Source organism: Oreochromis niloticus, unplaced genomic scaffold, assembly GCF_001858045.2.
Source record: "Oreochromis niloticus isolate F11D_XX unplaced genomic scaffold, O_niloticus_UMD_NMBU tig00000402_pilon, whole genome shotgun sequence".
NCBI lineage: Eukaryota > Metazoa > Chordata > Actinopteri > Cichliformes > Cichlidae > Oreochromis > Oreochromis niloticus.
The window spans coordinates 29995-43838 of record NW_020327153.1 but is presented as its reverse complement, the minus strand read 5'-3'; the positions used below and the strand labels follow the sequence as shown (position 1 = coordinate 43838).

Sequence of the window (13844 nt, the reverse complement as noted above, 5' to 3'; positions counted from 1 at the left end):
AGACACCACAAAATTTCTGTCTGGGCCTCCAAGAAAAGAGGAAATGCAGCCTGTGGTTTCAGCCTGAAGTCTAACGTTTGTCTTCTTTAAAGTCAACACAGCACAGTGGAAATGTGCAGGTATGACAATGTGTGAAAACAGGTTAAAAGTAGCTTTATTGTGGTGATGACACATGCTGGACTAAAGAATAAATAAAGCATGTGGGCATCAAGAGAAACGGTGAAAAGCTTGTTTCTCACGCTCATGTCTTTAAGAGTCTCTGCATGGACGTGCTGTAAATGTTCATTTATCTCTGAAATAAATAAAATCATCCATCACTCTCTCTGTCCACAAAATCATATACAGACATGTTTTTCTTCTTACTGCAACTTCCAAACAGGCCAGTTCCTCACAGTATAACACAAAACTCCAAAGTATAATCACTGCTTTGTAACCAACAGAGGAGCCAGTAAATCATCTATACCTACTGATACTGTGTCTGTTTGGCTGGTGTTACAGAAATGGTTCCTACACCTGTGATGATGACGTCAGTGTTTGACTCCAAACTGTCTGCTGGACTCTGCAGTATCACAGAGTGACCAAGTTCTTAGGCCATTTTAGACTTCATATCTGCAGGCATTACAACCTCATGACATATTGATATGTACTGAAATTTTTGCACTTATGTTAACATATAAGCTGCAAATAACATAAAAACATGAAGTAACATCTTAATGTATTTTACCTTTCCCACAGAAAAGTGGAGGGATGGAGAAACACACCTGCTGTTAAACAATCTAAAACACTTTGATATCAACATGTATGCGAGTGTGTGTAGATGATACTGCAACAAACCTTAATCATAACCTTTGTAAGAAAGTGTTTGACAGAATGAAGGATAGATGCTGTGTTTGCATGCGTTTCACTATTATTAATGTTATAGACTGTATATTGAGAATAAGAAGTGAGAAACTGAGGTACACGGCATTCTCATATGGAGGGGACTACCCAATCACAAAGTTACCACACCTTAAAGCATTCACTGCTCTGCTGTCCTTTTGCACTCTAATGTGGGTGGAGCCTATAGTAGCTTTCATTGTGTGAAAGATCACCTAGACAGGTTATGGAGAGACAGACAACCAGTCATGTTCACATTCACACCTGCAGGTAATCATCGGAATCACCAGTTAACATAATAATATATGACTTTGGACTGTGGGGAGAAGTCAGAGTACCTGGAGAGAACCCAGATAGGTAGAGGGAGAACATGCAAACTTCACACAAACAGCCCCAGCTGGTGGATTCAAACCAACAACTTTCTTCCTGTGAGGCAACAGTATGAACAGCTGTATCTATGTGCCACATTTCTACTTCTGGTTTAATGTCTGTGTAGGTTCTCAGTCATTCAGCTCATGGTAGTCTAAGAAGTTTGGAAGGAAAGTGACTAAACTTCTTCAACTTTCTTGAAGACGTGTCACCTCTGGGGTCTTCACTCACTCCCGTTCTGTTAACCGTCGGCTGGGGGGCTGGGAGGAGGTGCTGGCCGTCAGATTGGGGTCTGGGATGCAGGGCCTCCCTGCTCCTGCAGATAAGGACGCGGTCCACTTGCCTCCACCCCAGAGAGAAGGGTTACATCTCCTGGGTCTAGGTGCGGCTTGCCCCTCTGGGGGCGGGGGTACCTGGACCTGGGATATAGAGTATGTTTGGGGAGTGTGATTGTCTGTGCAGTGTCTATTTGTGTCTGTCTACACGTTGGGTGAGTGCCGAGTATTTGGTTGTGTATATGGGGGTGGGAATGCACGTTTGTGTCTGCGTGCGCCTGTTCGTCTGTGTCTATATGTCAGGTTGGGTCTTAGACTCGACCTTTCTGGGAACATCTCAGGCCCTCCAAAGTATGGAGGCCTATCTCCCCTCACCACACTCCCTGCCAGTGGCTGATGCCCTCAGACATTGGTGTGTTGCTGGTTCTTGTCGACTGGGGCTGGGCGCTCATGTATGTACCGGCTCACTCCTGGTGGCCGATTGGCGGGGCCTGGCGCCTGTGGCCCGGCTGAGCCCCTTCCGGGGGTGGGGTGCCCTCAGGCCTCTGGCCTCTGGGCCTGAGGCTCGGTCCTCTCTGGCACAGCTGGCTGCCAGCAGAGCCCGCGGGCACGCCACTGCAACCCCCTCTGGCCTCTGCTCTTGTTTGGGGCTCTACTCTACTCAGCTCTTCCCAGGAGGGTGGCACGGTTGCCCCCCGCTTTGGTGGTCCTCCTTGGGTCCTCGTACTCTGGGGCCTGGATCTCCTCCATACCTGCTTCATGCCCTGGGGGACGGGGCTATGGCTCCCCACACTCCCTAGCAGATCGTTACATGGAGAAACCCTTTGGAATACAAGCATGGTGATCCACACAGGTGTGCACACGGGTGTTCACAGACACAAACTACACCTTTCTTGGCTGCTACCTCAAAGCACATTGTGCGCTGTTGATCTTGCGTGCTGCACAATAAAATGTAATATTTAGTATCTACTGTTATCTACTGCTAGCTAGTTTATTGTGATGGTGTTGTGTTTATTATGTTGCTCTTTTTTGTTTGTTTTCTCTTCTGTTTTTTTTCTCCATACAGGTGATCCAGGTGTTTTGTTTGTTTTTCTTTCTTTCTTCCCCCCTTTCTCACCATCTCTTCTCCCCTCTATTTTTCTTTCTCTCCCTCTCTGTCTTTCATTCTTTCTCCCTGTCCTATCCCCCAGTCATGTCTGTCCCGTCTGTAACAACCGAAAATAAAATAAAATAAATACATAATTATAATAAAGGTCAATCAAACGGACCAATATGCTAAGGCCATGATGATCCACTTGGTAAAGTAAATCCGCTTGGCATCTTTCTTGGCCTTAAGACAACAATTCTGATGGCTAAAGATCCAAACGGGACAGGCAGAAAAAAAAAAAGAGACAAAAGAGTGGCAGTTCAGATGAAAGTTTACAGTTTTACCGTTGTTTTAAGTTCAGTGCTGCCATCTTGGATTGCCAACTCACAGTATGTGTGTCTGCTCAGACTTTCCAAGCGGTAAATGTCAGTTTAGTTCAACAAAAAAAAGAAAAAAAAAAACCTTTCAACTGGTAACTCAGAATTTCCATCTTCTGGCTTATTCAGAAATTATCACAGGAGATTTTGGGTGAGAATGCTGTGAGAGGTTGCCTCACCCCATCACGTGACGTATTCAGGTCACCTGAAGAAAGATACTAGTGGGGCTTGATGTGCCTGGGAGGAGATCTCAAAACAGGATTGTAGTTCACTGACAGCTGACACCATAAGACACCACCTCTGGTCAATGATGGTCATTCACAGTGGACATAGATGGCCTCTTTCACTCCTCTTTCAAACTATCATACTTGTCTGTTCAAAATTTGAACACTGGCACCTTTAAATGAGTGATATTTGATATGATATTGGAGGCAGATGAAACCAAATAAATATTTTGAGATCATTGACTGTGCATAATCCTGGAGAGTCACGTTCCTGGGTCTGTTGACCCAGCGTTTTGAGTTTTAGTTTATTTTGATGTTTATGGTTTATTTTTAAGTTCATTAGGTTATCCAAGTTCATTTGTTTATTTAGATTCCCCTTGTGTCTTCTACCCCTGTGTTTTAGTCTCCTTTTGCCCTTAATGTGTTTCCTGCTGCGTGTCTTATGTTGTCAAGGTTATATTGTCTTGTCTGCGTCTCATGTTTCCTGTTTTATTTTGAAGGTCTGTGTCCGATGTCAGTGTAGTCAGCTTTGCTTCCTTTGTCTCCTTATGTCAGACCAGTGTCAGCTGTTTCCCCATCTGTTTCCACTTCCCCTAATCACCCTTGTGTGTATTTAGTCTGTGTGTTTCTGTTCATTCCTTGTCAGGTTGTCTGTTGTTCACGCCATGTTCTTTATACCAGGTTTCTAGGTTTTATGTCCAGGTTTTTTTTGTATTGTTTGTTTAGATTTCCTAGTTTAGGTTTGCCTTGCCTTTTGTTTGTACCTTTTACCAGCCTCATTAAACGGCTCGCTTTTTGTTAACATTCCTGTTTTGTTCCCTGTTCCTTGGAGTCTGCATTTTGGGTTCTTCTCGTCAATTCATACAGTCTGCCCTCGCCAGACTGTGACATGGAGAGTGAGTGAGTGTGGTGGCCAGAAACTGAGAACAACACATTTTGGGAAGACAGCATTCATGTATCACACAATAAATGTCTGTGGATGTTCAGAAACATTGGTTGATAAGATGACTCAAGATAAAATATTCCAACATTATGATGATCCACAGCGCACTGCACAAATCACATAAAAGTCAAAACATAATTATGAGCTGGTAAAATATGTCACCTGACCTGAAACAACAGAAGGTAAGAAGAAAACACAAGAAGCAAGCCTGCATGTTTGCAGTGGACAGGAAATGTGAACATGTCACACAACTGCTGTGGTCAAAGCTACAGGAGCTGTTTGAGGTTTGTATAAAAGGAAAGGAAGCACAGAGAGGCCACAGTCAGAAGAAACACTCTGGTCTTATCTGTATTAAATGCAGCTTCTCTTTTTATTATTGATGTAAAGTCAAAGTGTTTGAGATCAGCTGAGGATCAGAGTGCAGCAGGGCTGGATGTGAGGATGGGGCACTCTTTGCTCTGCATGACGGGCTTATTGTGTAAGTACATTTGTGACATTGTTTGAATGGCACTGATTAATGAAAGTGTTTCTCATGTGTGAGAATTAGAGTGTATCACTGGTTTGAAGTGTTTATCTGAGAGTTTGAACAAAGCATATTTGTGATGTTTCTGATAGTTACAGACAAATGTTGGCTGGTTCCTTGGTTCAGTTTAGTCTGGAGTATCGTGTTGGATACATCGCTGCTTGTTGCACTTCACTCATTGCCACTGTGTACAAGTTCATATATTAATAGTATTTTATGCTATCAATAATTTTAAAATTTTTTATGTATCAAACTTGTTACTAAATTAAAGTTTATGTGCACAGAAATATTTTGATGAGCAGTAACTGTGTCATGTAAAAATTAATCTTTAAAAAACACTTTTGTTCATTTTGAGTTTGATTTTCTGTTTGATCCTGATGATGTTTAATCTTTACTTTAGTGCTCGGTACTCTTTTCTACGTTAATGCTGAAGGTGAGAAATGTTTCTTTTTCTTTTCTTCACATTTATATAATATGTATTTTTTGCTCTCATATTTCATATTTCATGCACCATTTTAAATCACATTCTGTTTCTCTGTTTGTGCATCGTTTTATTTAAGATATAAAATCAGTTTATTAACAGTGAGTCAGTTAATATCCTGCAGCTCTGTGCAGTCACTCTGTGGTTTTGCTCAGAATAGTAATTAACTGCTTTAATTTGTTTCACATCTTATTATTTTCAAGTCCAAATGTCACCAGGATGCAGTAAATCTTTTGACTCTTAACAGCAGCAATAAAAATCAGGACAGCTTCAAAATGACTTTATGCTTCCATCAATCTCTAACTTGATGTTTTATGTGAACAGTTCCCAATAAGCCCACCGTGATCCTCGAACCATCCTGGCCTCAGATACACAGCGGTGAGACAGTCACTGTCAGATGTGAAGGAAGTCAGTCGCTGTTTGTATGGAGAGAACACAAGTTAATCAGACCGTCAACATCTGAATACAGAATCAGCAGAGCTACTGAGTCTGACAGTGGAGGATACAGCTGCTGCACCATGAGTCTTTCAGTGTGCAGTGACATCATCACACTGACTGTATCATGTAAGTTGGACACATTTCATTCAGTAATATTGTTTTCATTTAGTAACAAAATCAGTGACAAACTGTTTTAAATGTGGTGATAAAAGTACACAGTAATCACAACAGTGAAACATCTGGAATGAAAAAAATGAAAAAAACAAAACAACTTTATAACATAAACTACAAGTCAAAAGTTTGGACACACCTTCTTATTTAATGTTTTTTCTTTATTTTTACTACTTTTTACATCGTAGATTGAAACTGAAGACATCAAATATATGAAGCCAGATATATGCAATTATGTAGCAAAGGGAAAATAAGTCTAAAAAAGTTTTATATTTTAGATTACTGAAGGAAGCCTTTGCTTATTGACAGTGCTGCAAACCCTTGGCCTTCTCTCAGTGAGCTTCATGATGTATCACCTGAAATTAGTGATGTTACGTCTGACACTGAAGCACTGAGGTCTGTGTCGAGTAAAGCGGGCGTGTCCAAACGAAGCCTGTGTGGAGGCCTGTATCAGTTTTTTCAGAATATCACGTGAACGAGGCCTCATTTCTCTGATATGATGTCACTGCCTTGTTATGCGATTCGAGCAGTTGAAAAGACACAGACATGATGTTTTTTACATGAACTGGATCTGAGCTGATTCTGAGGATGATCACAGCTTGCAAGGAGATTATTAGCACATTAAGAAGCCACCAAAAAAGAAAAAAATATTAGCAGTTAGGGAGCATTGTGACATGCTATTGCCCAATAATAACATGAGTCTTAAATCAATCTCAGAGAGAGTGGTTAGTTAGGTGTGTGTGTGTCTATATTTATATTATCTAGGGCCTCATGCAGGTATTCAGCAAGTGACACATCATTACGTCTATATATCCACTGGTATGTAGCCCGTGCGTATTGTCACAGCAGGGCTGCTGTACATTAAATGACCAGCAGATGTCAGTACTTCCAAATGAGCTGTTAAACGGGGCTTCGTGTGATCTGCTGTTTAATGAAGCAATTGGCCAGAAAGATTCGACACATTCACCGGGCTTCATCACACCATCACTACCTGAAATGGTTTTCACTTCACAGCTGTGCCTTGTCAGGGTTCAGTTGTGGAATTGGGACCATCAGCTGTGCAGAAGTCAGGTTGGTACACAGCTGACAGATCTATTTGACAACTGCTAGAATTCATTTAATGACAAGAACCAATCAGTTAAGTAAAGAGAAACAACAGTCCAACATTACTTTAAGAGCTGAAGGTCAGTCAGTCCAGCAAACTGCTAAAACTTTGAATGTGTCACAAGTGCAGTTGCAAAACCATCAAACGCTACAATGAAACTGGCTCACATGAGGACCGCCCCAGGAAAGGAAGACCAAGAGTCACCTCTGCTGCTGAGGATAAATTCATCCGAGTCACCAGCCTCAGAAATCACAAGTTAACAGCACCTCAGATTAGAGCCCAGATAAATGTCACACAGAGTTCCAGTAGCAAACACGTCTCTACATCAACTGTTCAGAGGAGACTGTGTGAATCAGGCCTTTATGGTCAAACAGCTGCTAAGAAACCACGACTGAGGAAAAGCAACAAGCAGAAGAGATTAGACAAACATTTACACTGTGTTTATTTACAGATCTACAACCTGAATTACTGCAGCTCTGTCACCATGTTGAGACAGAAATCAGCAAAAATGTGAAGCATTTTAAACTACAGAGAAAAAAATTATTAAAATGAGGAAATTTGTAGATTTTAATTTGTTGGAATTTGAATGAAGTTAAAACCTGTTGATATCTTTGTAATGGATCAGGTGTACATTTTGTTTCCTTGTTTTTCATAACAGCAGATAAACCCAGGCCCACACTGACAGCAGGAACAACAATCATACCAGTAGGGGGCAGTGTGACACTGACCTGCTCTGTGCAGAGCTCTGATGGATGGAAATATGAGTGGTTCAGACGAACCCAAACAACCTCTGAAGGTCAAATCAGAGATCAACATAACAGAGATATCAGAGTATCTCAAGGAGGAATCTACAGCTGCAGAGGAACAAGAGGAAACCCAGTTTACTACACTGATATAAGTGATGATGTCACCATTGAGATAACCTGTGAGTTCAGTCATTTAGTTTGAAATATACATTCACTCATGATTATCAAACATACAGTGTGAAGTTTTCTGTGTTGATTTCATGTTTCTATTTGTATCTCAACTGTTAATATGTGTAAACAGTTTCCAATAAAGTTGTTGTAAAACAACAACCCAACTGGCCTCAGATATTCAGAGGTGAGACGATCACTCTGACATGTGAGGTGCAGGAAGGAGGTGAAACCACTGAGTGGGAGTATGAATGGAGAGGACCCAGGACACCCACACAGTGGACACACAATAATGATGTGACATTCAGAGTTTCTGAGTCCAGCAGTGGAGACTACATGTGTAAGAGTCGACGCAGAGATGACTCATATTCTTCAACAGAGTGGAGTGAAGCCTTCACATTGTCAGGATCAAGTAAGTCATGTTTGTTGTGTGATCTCCATTTGACAAATGTCATAATGGTCAGCACAGGATGAATTCAATGGTCTACAAAGCATGTTCCATTGTTAGTCAGACAAAGAGCTGCAGCTGATAGTAGCCTCATTGTAGACAGTTTGTCACCACTTTGTGTCATGAACTTTCAGCTGGTATAGAGACGCCAATGCTGACCTGCTGCTCCATCACCTGAGGACAATAATGGTATAAAGATACAGGATGAAAAGATATAGTATTCTTCAAACTCCCTCAACAACAAACAACAAATCTACAATTTTTATTAAAAAAAGAATAAAAATCATTCTTATGATCTCATCAAATACTGCTGTTTGTTACAATTAATATAAACACAGACACATGACTGGGTTTAATACAAGAAAGGAAAAAAAATGGCTTTTACACTCTAGTTTTTGAATATATTCCTAATAAAATCATTGATTTGATTGTTTGCCACAAAGTCAGTTTACAAAAGAAAATCAGACTCATTCAGACTTATTTCTGAAAATGTCTCGTTTGTAGGAAATAAAAGTATAAAATTAACGAAACAACATAAATGCTAGAAGATTTTAGTGAAAGCTGTCATTTTAAGTTCTTTATATTGTATTATGACTTTGAGGGTAAATATGTGTTGACATTCATTCTTCTTAACAGTTTCTTTCTTTGAATCAGCTGTTTTTCACTCACTTTATTTAAAAACAATAACAAACAAACAAACAAACACAGGTAAACAGTAGAAGCTCAGATGTCCCACTTTTACAGCTGCTCTCAGATCAGCTAACAGTGTATAGTTCACCTGTCTCTGCATTTAGGAGTACAGTTTGGTGGCAGAGCATAAAAGCAGTTTCACCTGATTCTTGATTCACTCTGATAAAGTTTTCATCATGTTATATACATCCAGCGTTAGCTCCTGGCTCTCTAGCTGGCTAACAGTTAGCTGAGATACCTGTGCTGTCCTCATGTGCTGCTGCCAGTTGTTGATTCTCATCAAATTTGCTTTGAATAAACTTTTTTTTCTTGTCCTGTTGGTGCCTGTTTGCATCAAGTGTGATGATCACACTGAGATCAGGGACCGACCTACCTGAGAAACCTAAGATCTATTATTGAACTCCATCCATCCATCTTAACCCATTATCCAGGGTTGTGAGCTATTAAGCATGTACTGGATTTAAAAAAAAAAAAAAATACAAATTGATATAATTGTTATATAACAAAGTTTGTTTCCGAAGCTGATGTTTGTTTTTCCTGTAACTACAACAGCAAGTAAACCCAGAGCCACACTGACAGCACAAAGTTCAGTCATACCAGCAGGGGGCAGTGTGACACTGAGCTGCTCTGTGGAGGGCTCTGCTGGCTGGAAGTTTGACTGGTTCAGACGTGATTCAGTCTCTTCTAAAGCTCAGCTCATGAGAGGAAATGAAGCAAACAGAGTTATTAGTGTCTCACAAGGAGGTCTGTACCACTGCAGAGGAGGGAGAGGAGATCCAGTTTACTACACAGAGGACAGCAGTGACGTCACAGTTGTGGAGACTTGTGAGTTTTAAACTTTCTGTTATTTAAGTTTCTCATGTGTTTCATACAAATGTAGAAATAAACATTGTGGCATCAACTCCAGAAAAGACTAGAAAAACTGCATATTTATAGCTCATTAGCTGCTGTTAGTCTTTAAAATATTTGTGTTAAATATTTTTGGCCTCTCTCTTTCTAAATGCTTCTTCACATTAAACAGACTTTAAGTGGACATGAAAGACTACATGTATGAAGCCATAGAGCCCTAAATACACCATCTGCAGGAGGAAGTTTACAGAGTGAGAAAAAGCAAAGTGTGTTTATAGCAGCAGCTACTGCAGCCAGAGAGAGTCTGACAGGCCCAGCTGTGAGCCAGATGTTAGTATCCAGCTGTTCACTGTGTTCACCGCCTCCAGAGGAAGAAAGTGTGCTGCTGTAACCTTCCCACGCCTCTCTCCATCTCTGCACTTTGCCATAAGTTGACCCAGAGCAGAAAGCTAGTTAGCAGCTACGAGCCAAACTCAGAACACTGAGCATCAGCCAGAGGTCTCCGTGGGTCAGAGCCGTGGATCTGGAGATAAACCTGCCATTCTGACACTCATGTCAACATGACACAGTCTGCTTTCATAAGGAGACAAATTTGTCTTGAAAGTGTTACAAATGTGCACGATATGATCAACAAGCAATGATTTGTGACTTGAAAGCAGCTCACATTTGTGGATCTGTGTGAAGCTGCAGTTAAATTAGACTCAAAACCCCACGTGGGCACGAGACGTGATCTGTGCGTGTCAGGTGATTCGTCCACATGTATTTAAGGTTTTGTGACCTTTATATTATCACCAGATATGTTGTTATTGTGCAATAAATATCTTTATATTTTCGACCCTGAGCTGATGTAATTGTATTTTATACTCAGGGCTGCCCGTGGCTGCATGAAAAAGCACAGAAGATCATCGCTCATTGAAATGGACTGAAGACATAATTACATACAAATAGTTTTCATGATTATTCTTCTTATTTTACAATTATTGGACCACAGCTACATTTTATTTACTTATTGTGAACTCAAACAGACCTGCACAATGATGCTTTATTTAAAGTAGGCCTGCACAGGCCTGTGCTGTTTTTCTCCTCTTTAATGTTTTTGTTAAAAAGTTCTTAAAAGGTAAAAAACCTCTTCTTCTACATCTTGTATTGTATTAAGTATATTTATTATCATCTCTGAATTATGGACGATGAATTTTAAAGAAAGAAATCTGGAAAAACAATCCGGACCTTAAAATTTGTGCCTCAATGATCAGCAGTTACTCAGGTTTGTGTCGACACATTTGTAAAATAGTTTGTGTGAACTGGAGACCTGAAAAGTTGCACACAAATCACTGCACACATTTGTAAATCTTACTTAATGATTGTGAATCATATTATACACAGTTGTACCACTTTCAAGGTAAATGTGTTGCCATAAAAACAAGGATATACTGTCCACCTTCACTCCCTGTCTCTGTAGCAGTCAGTGGTTCTTCAAAGGGAAAATGCAGCTGTTAGCTGTAATGTTAGGATTTGTAGAGCACTTTATAAATGTGGAGTGTGTGGAGAACAGGCTGTGTGAGTCAGATACACCGGTGGGCCACCACACACGTGTACCACACATTAAATAAATGTAAACACTGATTTTTCAATCCAGCTTCATTTACAGTCAAAATGTCACCAGGATGCAGTAAATCTTTCTCCTCTGAACATCAGCAAAAAGAAAATCAGGCTTCAAAATGACTTCATGTTTCTATTTGTCTCTAACTGGATATTTTTCTGTGAACAGTTCCCAGTAAGCCCACTGTGACCCTGCAGCCATCCTGGACTCAGATATACAGCGGTGAGACAGTCACTGTCAGATGTGAGATTCAGGGAGGTGAAGGAGCTCAGTGGACGTATGAATGGAGAGCAGCCAAGTTAAACACACCTCCAACATCCAATGAACACAGAATCATCAGAGCTACTGAGTCTGACAGTGGAGGATACAGCTGCCGGGGCAGAAGGGACTATTTCTTCTCAGAGTGGAGTGATATCATCACACTGACTGTATCATGTAAGATCTTTCATCCAGATTATTTCAAATTACTTATTGTGTTAATCTAACCTTTAATTGGGAAAATTAGTCATCTGCCTATTAAATAAAATCACAAATCAGATGTTAATTTATTTATTTTTTTCTAGTAAACTTTCAAACATGATAACAGACAGTTTGCGTTTATATTACAAAACTGATAATTTAACCATTTGTGGACAGGCTGCAGTCTTCAGTGTCCATGAACAGCATCAACATGCTGGTTCAGACGTTTCTTCTCAGGGTGGAAATTCTTTCTTTTCTACTTGTATAAAAATATTTGTAATTTTAGTTTTAATTCAAAATGATTGGTTAAAAATATATAACATTTATGAATATCAAAGAAAAAGCAAGTGAATGTTTCAGTTCAACATGCGCTCCAGTCAGACATTAAACTTCAGTAACACTGTGCAGTTATGAAACTTTAATCTGAGTCAAACTGATTTAATCAGCATTAAATAAATCAATGAAATAAACATCACCCCACAGATAAAACCTCAGTGAATTATGTCCAGTGTTCACTCAGTGTGGGTGTTAAACTGTGTGACTGGAGTCGTGCTTTGTGGCATCGAGAGCTCAGAACAGTCCGTCAGCTAACAGTTAGCAAAGCTAACATCGAAGCACTTATGCAAACAGACTCAAACAAACTGACCATGGATTAAAAAAGTACACTTGGTGACAGACAAACTGGGTATTTTAAAACTTTACTTATACTCGATAGCACTATAATTGCTGCTTGTGAATTGAAATGCATTCTGGGATACCTGGCTGCCCCACGTCCACAGTACCACCAGTTCATCGCAGTCGATTCTCTAGTATTGATCTGTGCTGACTTACTCTACATGGTAACCAATCAGATGTTAGACAAGCGGCAGTGGCAGCGTTAAACAAGACCCTCCACAGGTTGTTCACATTTTGGCAAGTTTGGTCTCATGAGGAACACAGACTCCATCTTTAGCTGAATTAAACTCAAAGGACTCCTGTGTGGTTTTATTTTATTGGAGACTTCATTGGAGTCTGTCAGCCTCTCTGATTGTTGAATTTTCCTCTGTAAATAAGGTGTTTACATTATTCAAAATTAAATTTAAGATCATAGAAAACTACCTGAACTTGATGTTGGAACCATGTCAGCGATGGTCACGGTGCTCGAACAATAACAGACACCATTCAGTGTAGTGTGACTTTAGACTATTATTAAAGGGAAATGTAGAGCGGACACAAACAGACTGACCATGGATTAAACATGGATAAAGTACTTTGTATTTGTAACATTTGTCTTTGAATAGATGAAGAATAAATCAGAGGGAATCTGTAGTGTAGTTGTGCATGAAGACAGTCTAATGTGTCACATGCAGGTAAATATTTTCTGTTTGGTGCTAGAAGCTAAATGACTGAGTGAATGTGTAAAGTGTGATCATTACTATTAAGCACTTACTGAAAAAAACAACAAATTGCATATTTCTAAAATGATTCTTGAATTTTTTACTTTCTCTTTAAAATCTTTATTTATTGTAACAAAGTTTTTCCTGAAGCAACTGACAGTCTGATGTTTGTCTTTCCTGTAACTACAACAGCAAGTAAACCCAGAGCCACACTGACAGCACACAGTTCAATCATACCAGCAGGGGGCAGTGTGACACTGAGCTGCTCTGTGGAGGGCTCTGCTGGCTGGAAGTTTGACTGGTTCAGACGTGATTCACAGTTTTCTGGAGCTCAGAAAATAGGAGCTGGAACATCAGAGCACACTATCAGTATTTCAGAAGGAGGCATCTATTACTGCAGAGGAGGGAGAGGAGATCCAGTTTTCTCCACAGAGGACAGTGCTCCAGTTACAGTTCAGAAACAAGGTGAGGGTGAAATTTTGTTGTGACATAAAACTGAAATCTATAATTGAATTAAAGTAACACTTATAACTATGATTTCTTTATGTGTTTTGTGTTTCCTCTTAATTTATTTATTTAAATATTTGTATTTATTTGTTTGTTGAACAGTTTTGGCTGCTGTGAAACTGCAGCACAGCT

At 40.0% G+C, this 13844-nt stretch overlaps 1 protein-coding gene across 1 annotated transcript; it reads left to right on the top strand.

Moving 5' to 3' along the window:
* Positions 1–4400: 4400 nt before the first annotated feature.
* Positions 4401–13843, top strand: LOC112844593 (Fc receptor-like protein 5; the record flags this gene model as incomplete). Its single annotated transcript, XM_025904221.1, has 9 exons — positions 4401–4435; positions 4539–4629; positions 5075–5107; positions 5480–5719; positions 7528–7794; positions 7917–8195; positions 11539–11805; positions 13398–13670; positions 13815–13843. Coding segments are annotated over exons 2-9 (1425 nt in total), but the record flags the coding sequence as incomplete, so codon positions are not given.
* Between the last annotated feature and the right edge of the window lies 1 nt (position 13844).